The 6785-nt window shown below is 39.9% G+C and overlaps 1 protein-coding gene across 1 annotated transcript; it reads left to right on the top strand.

Moving 5' to 3' along the window:
- Positions 1-290: 290 nt before the first annotated feature.
- On the top strand, positions 291-6435 carry SLN (sarcolipin). Its single transcript, XM_042459717.1, has 2 exons — positions 291-406; positions 5804-6435. The coding sequence occupies exon 2, from the start codon at positions 5907-5909 to the stop codon at positions 6000-6002; it is 96 nt and encodes a 31-aa protein (XP_042315651.1). The 5' UTR covers positions 291-406; positions 5804-5906; the 3' UTR covers positions 6003-6435.
- The last annotated feature ends 350 nt before the right edge of the window (positions 6436-6785 follow it).

Here is a 6785-nt window from a genome sequence, read left to right as displayed (position 1 = left end):
CTTTTTCTGTATAGGAAACCTTGAAGCAAAATAAACCAAGTTTTAAAGAAAACAACATCTAGAAGTTTCCCACCCTGTTAAGACGTCATGGGCATTCTTACAACCCAAAGCAGGAAAGAATCCAAAGGTAGCATGTAAATCAATCCAGACTCCTGTCGCTCCCCCATGCAAAAATAGCCTTAACTGAATGCTGATCTTCAGCCTCGCCCCCCTCTTAAGTATGCCACTGATGACATCACAACTTTGTTGCCAATACCCTCATTGCTTTCTCCTCCCTCCCACTACTTTAGTCCCACCAGAGATACTGGGAATCCAGACTGCACTGGGAGATGAGGAGAAACTGAGGGAAGCCCTGGGTACCACAGGCTGAAGAGCTGTACTCCATCCATCCATCCATCCTCTTCAGGTAGAGCAAGAGATGCAATTGATTTACCTGGGCTCTTCCTTCTTCAACAGATGATAGAAAACTTAAAACATCTTGAATGTGGTGCAGGGAGAAGTGCTAACATTTAACATTGTATAAAATTCTGGCTTTCTAATCTTTATCCTTTAGGAAGAAAAAAATCGACAAATCGTTTTGTGAATTTCCCTCCTCATTTTGCAGATGATAGTATTACTAATTATTGATATAAGATTTAAAAGGTGCAATTCTAAGTGAAATTTCTCTCTCTCTCTCTCTCACACACACACCAAGTTCACTTTTTCCTTTAATCTGGGAGACAGTGTTGCACTTCACGTTCATTATCTTATTTATTTGCTCTGCAGTCTCATCCAGAAAAGTTCCTGTTATCCCCATTTTACAGGTCAGGAACTGAAGTTGGGGGAAAGTGAATTGATCAGGGCAAATTATTGAACTCAAGACTATTGCATGATTTGAATTCAGCACTATTATTGCTAAAGACAATATAATACTTGCAGGGCCATACTGATGCTATATCACACAGAGCTGGTTTATCATCATACTTAGACCACTACCATGACCTTTGGGTAACCAGAAGCAAATCTCGTAAAGGTTTGAATCAACTTGGTAGTTTTGGTAAACCATAGTCTCTCAGCACAAGCTTCCTGTCAGTCAAATAAAATAAAACAGTGGTGCACCTTTTTCTGGGGAATAAAGTGTTTTCAGCACTTTGAAAATATAATATGTAAATGTTTACTATTAAAAATTTTTTGTAATACTAAACTGGCAATTCTTTAGATTATATTGTTACCTAATACTAAAACTACTCACTGTATAAGGTTACAGTTACAGTTGTCAAGCAGCATTCCTGTCCATATGATGTTTGGAGTAGTGCCATGCAACTAAGTGAAACTTAGGAGACAAACCATTGGTCATTTGTCTGCAAGTAAGCATTTGTCTGAAAGTAATGCTCTGCCATTAATTTCACTAAACATATACAAGGTCACCACTCTATCCTGGTCTCCACTAAAGAGGTTGAAAAATTAAACAAAGATGTAAAAAGTCATCTGACTGATATGTGATTGTCAGAATATTTTTTTGGGGGGGGGAGGGGGGTAGCTAAACATCTCAACATTTTAAAAGTGCAGCAAAAAGTGACTATAAGATCTTCCGAAATGTAAATAATAATAAAGGACCAAAGCAATCTAAAGAACAGCAGAAAAATCTCTTAGAGTCTCATTGCTGTAAAGACAACTGGAAGATTTATGACCAGCAGGGCCATAGGTAGAAGAAAAAATACATAGCAAGGTTCAGTGAAACACATTTATGTTTACATTGGCAAAAAATTGACAGCTTGGAAAATTGCTAAACACACACACACATTTTCTGCCTTCCTCCCGTTATAGGGACTCAAAGTGGATTTTGGATTACAACTCTCATAAACCCCCCAGGCTGCAAGGCCATTGGGAGTTCTAGTCCAACAAGTAATTTTTCCAAAGTTCTGCTACAAACCAGTGCATTTCCAGACCACTTTTTGTTATGATTGTATTTTAAGTGAGCTGACTAATGAACAGATTAGTGCATTTTCAGAAAGGTTTTTTTTTTGCATTCTTAGTGAACTCTCAAAATATTGTCGCATGTGGTGTACACATGTTGAGAGAAAGACAGAGAGATTGTAATAAATAATTTATTTACCATAACAGACACTGCCACCTTCCCTAAATGTTACCCTTCTATAAATCTTTGCAAGACTTACCTTTAGCATGAATTTATGATGGGGTGGGAAATTTGATCACTCTAATAACTGTCACTAGATTTTCTAATATCTATCCACTAGAGCAGGGGTAGGCAACCTTTTTGAGCCGGGGGCCGGGTTGCTGTCCCTCAGACAACTGGGGGGCCGAAGCCAAAAAATAAATAATTAAGTAATTTTTTAAAAAATTAAATATATAAATAAACCAGGACAAATGTAGGACAAAATTTTCAAATGGAAGACACTTCTTTTTAAAAAAATGGAAGACACGCAAAAAAATTTGCTGATTTTTAAAAAAATGTTAATATAAATACATGTTTCTGAGGCTTCTATAGACAATTGCCCCCCAAAGGCCCTGGCGGCAATCGGCGGCAGGACCGGGCTGGGGCCGGTCTCAAGGCCTCGCCGGGCCACAGGTTGCCTACCCCTGCACTAGGGCATGGCATTTAATACAGGCCAGTGTGCTTTGATTAAAATTGTTTGCCAACACTCTTTTGCATATCAAATGCTTGTGGTTTCATACTTCTAGAAATCCTGGCTCAGCTTCTAAACTGGCAGCTCTTTACCCAAAGAAAGATAATCTGTTAAAAGCATTGGCTCAACATCTTAATAAAAGGCAAAATGCATTGCTCCATCTACAGTCTTTTCTTCATCAGAAATACTAGGATTTGAGCTATGTGTTTTTAAAAGGTCATATGCCACCTCATATTGCATGTTAGGAGAAAGGCAGGATATAAATAAAATCAGCATAGTGACAAGGTGATGTCTAAAGAAAAAGTATGCATCTGTCCAGAGATAAGTCTGTGTGTATATACAAGCGCTTGGGTGATAAATTAGCACTTCTCTGGAATGATGTAGGAGTTCCCAGCCTGGATTCTCAGATCCAAACTAGCACATCTGTACACTTGTTTGCTAGAATATTTTTCTGACCATTGGAACCAAGGGACTTCTAGCTTCTGAGCCCAAAAATGAATACAAGGAAAGATAAAGTTTCAAACATATAATCTAACACTGGGTTGCTTGTCATATATAGGGAGTTGCCTTCCACAAAGCAAAACCACTGCTGTCAAAGTTAGATTTTTTTGTTTATTGGTTTTAACGATTGTAGGGCCTATACCCAGTAGAGATCCCAGGAGGAGAATCCCTGGATTTGCTCCTTCTCTTTACTCCTGCAACTTGGTTGTTCAGTCACCTTGGTGTCTAGGCCAGACAATGGTGAGAAAGAGGTTCAGGAGCAGATGCCATTCCTTGCTTTTCCCCTGACATTTTCCCTGCCAGGGGAAAAAGTGGTAGCAGGAAATGGAGGAAGAGGAGGAGAAGGTACTCATCAGCTGGTGACAATGATAGCGAGAAGGTAGATTCATGAAGAGAAGGAAACAATGGAAGGTTCTTGACCAAGGTCCCTCAATAACACTGGCCATTGATCCATTTAATCCAGTGCTACCTTCTGCCATCCCCTCTCTTAAATTATCCAGGTATTTCCCAGTCTGACACCCTTAGGCCAAAGTATGGTCCTGGGACCACATGTACAAAACACAAGCCCTACCTCTTTGACTCTCTCCAATATCTCAATATGTTCAGAAACTATTCATCATGACCAACCTTCTTCAGCCCAGGAACATTCCTATGTGTGGACAGCAATTCCCATCACCCCAACCAGGACATCATATGGCAAAGAGACTGACCATGCTGGATGAGGCTGATGGGAGTTGCCATCCAATACATCTTGAGGCCAACTCCCAATCTTGCTTAGAAAAAAGATTGCATTCTGCATTTTTTTTAAATAAAAAGACCTGTTAATTTTTGTGCTGCATTATGTTTATTTGTTGATTTTATTATACTGTATTTATATGTTGGTGTGAGTAACTTTTTTTACCTTCTTGCACACACCATCTTGGCATTTTCTGGATGGTTAAGAAATATTTTAAACAAACCAGATGGCTCAATGCAAGCTTATTATAGGTATTAAATACTGGACTGCTAATCTGCTAAATTAAATCTTCATGCAACTCATTTGAGGCCTATCAGATCCACTGACCAGGCAGCTTCCATGCCAGTTCATCTGAACATTAAAGCAGCTATCCAAGATGTCAAATCTAGTTAGGGGATAGGGTTCAGCAACTTGGATATTTCCTCTGAAGTTTGGACTAAAACCCAAAGCAGATTCCTTGTCCCATTGCCATGGAAGCCACCACCACCACTGCCACTTCCCCAACCTATTTGAGAACTTCAGCTTCATAATCATCGCCTGGTTCCAATGACCATTTTCAAGATGGGGTGTTTTAAACATATATGAAGGGGTGTCTGTAGCCATGTAGCAGGTTGCTCATCTGTAGCTTTCCACTGAGATAAAAGCATCATGCCCATTATTTCTCAAGAGTACCAAAGTTCCACAAGAGTATTGTAATTCTTACATGGCTGCATGACCAGAGGCAAGAGTTTCCCCATCACAGCAATTGTTGTTATATGGTGACTTTCTTATAGGGCATGTGATCAGAGATGTGGTTTGGAGGAGTGGCCTGAAGAGGGGAGGGACCAAATCAGACCAAATTAAACCTGGAAGGGGGTGGTTGAGGCCATTCCTTGGTTTAGGAAACCACAATTTTTGGTCCCACATACTGCTCCGTCATGGGTTTGCTCATCTTGTACAGAGACTGACACTACCAGGTGACTGGACCCTACTTTGCTCTGGCAAGTGGCAACATTTGAAACAGAAGGGCTGTATGAGATAGCTGCTGATGATTGCTTCTCATACGCATACTTTTGGCATCCAGGGAGGTGTTGCTATCTGTACGGGTCACTTCATTCTTCTGTTTGAAATATTACCAACTTAATGTGAGATGTCACCACAGTGGAAGTAACAAAGTTTTCACTTTTTATTCAACTGACATTGCTATGTGAAAGTAGTGTTCTCTTAGCACAGCACTTTTTTTTCCAATTAAGGAAAATGTCTAACATATTAGTACAAAAAAGTGGCATTCAGATGGAATGAATGAGGAAGGGGATTTCTCCAAAGTGAAACAAAGGTGGGGTTGATGCAGCTGAATCTACTCATTTATTCTGGTATGACTAGAGCCACACTTTTGAAGGAATTATAGATGAGCTGAAAATATATTCAACCAGAGCTCATAAAAGTTCCCTTTTACATTGTAACTAGCCGAATCCCCTGGCTAACATGATCAGCATCTGAGGATTCTGGGAGCTATAGTCAAAAGGCACGGGAACTTTCCTATGCTTTATATTATTCAGACACTAACATTTTCAATTTCAGCACTTTTGCTGTAATGTGCTAATATTACTTTTATTTTTACAAATGTAGTTTTCATTTCCTTACACTTTTCCAAAATAATAAATGAAGTGTGTGTGTGTGTGTAGAAAAGCAATTCCAAATCCACACAGGAGTCTCTAGATTGCTCCTCATCAAGTGGGATATATTTGGGCTGGGGGTGGCATCAAAAAACAAGACCCGTTGTGGAGCTGAAACTGAAGAAGGCGATAAGCTGTTAAAAATACCCTCTGTCGTTTTTAAAAGATCCCCTGCTTGCTTTAAAGGTTGGCCATAGGAATAACATTTACTTACACCAGGGGTATAAATAGAGCTGGAATAGGCTTCCCATCTTCACACATCTAGTTCTGTTCTTGTTCTTTAGGAGTGGACAAGGTTGATCCCAAGGACAACCCTGAAATAAGAGCTCCCCCTCCACAGTCCCACTCTGCAGGCAGCCTCCGCTCATACCTCATCTGTCCCTGGCCATGGATAGATCCACGCAAGAGCTCTTCCTCAACTTCATGATTGTACTGATCACAGTACTACTCATGTGGCTTCTGGTGAAGTCTTATCAAGAGTGAAATGATCATCTTTCACCATCCCTGGAGTCACTCAAGACCCTGTCTTTGGAGAAGGATGCCATTTCTGCTACACAAGAATGCTGCTTCTCTGTGTTCTCTCTGTCTTTGTGTGGAAATGCCTTTTCTTTTTTTACTCTAAAATACCTCTCTGCATCTAAATATTCAAATGGATGTAAGATGATGTAAATTATTTAATTTATATAGAAAGTATGGCACATCTTTCTTTTCATCCTTTGTAATCAATACATGCACCTGATTTGGAACCATGATGGTGACTAGAAGCATAAAAATTTATACACCTTTCGTAACTGTCTGTTTTCTATCCACTCTTGTATGGCTTTTATAGTTTTGGCATTATGTAGCAAGAACTACTTAGCTGAAATGTTGAAACGCTTTTCTCTGTTCTTATCCCTTGAATAAAGACCTAAGTACAGTGATGTTCTCCTCACTTCTCTTCTTGGTGTTATTACTGTAAGCAAGGCTTGCAGCTTTGGTAGGCAACCTTTAGACTTCTAGACTTGAGAATCCAGAAGCCCCGCCCATCAAGGGGTTATGGGACCAGTAGTCCTAAATCAATAAATATCCAGGGACCTGAAGCTTCTCCATTTTTATTACTAGATTTTGGACTAAAATCTGGGAAGGATTCATCACTCTCCTGATCTGGAAGCCATCAGGAGCCATTAGTTGGGCAAGATTTTGGACCCACAGAATCCAGAGCCCTCCCAGGGCCAAAACATGCATGCTCGCAACATACTTGGAAGCATAGGATATGGCACAAACTAT

The sequence above is a fragment of the Sceloporus undulatus genome, chromosome 3 (genome assembly GCF_019175285.1).
Source record: "Sceloporus undulatus isolate JIND9_A2432 ecotype Alabama chromosome 3, SceUnd_v1.1, whole genome shotgun sequence".
NCBI lineage: Eukaryota > Metazoa > Chordata > Lepidosauria > Squamata > Phrynosomatidae > Sceloporus > Sceloporus undulatus.
The sequence above is the reverse complement of the archived record's forward strand: the minus strand, read 5'-3'. Positions and strand labels throughout refer to the sequence as shown.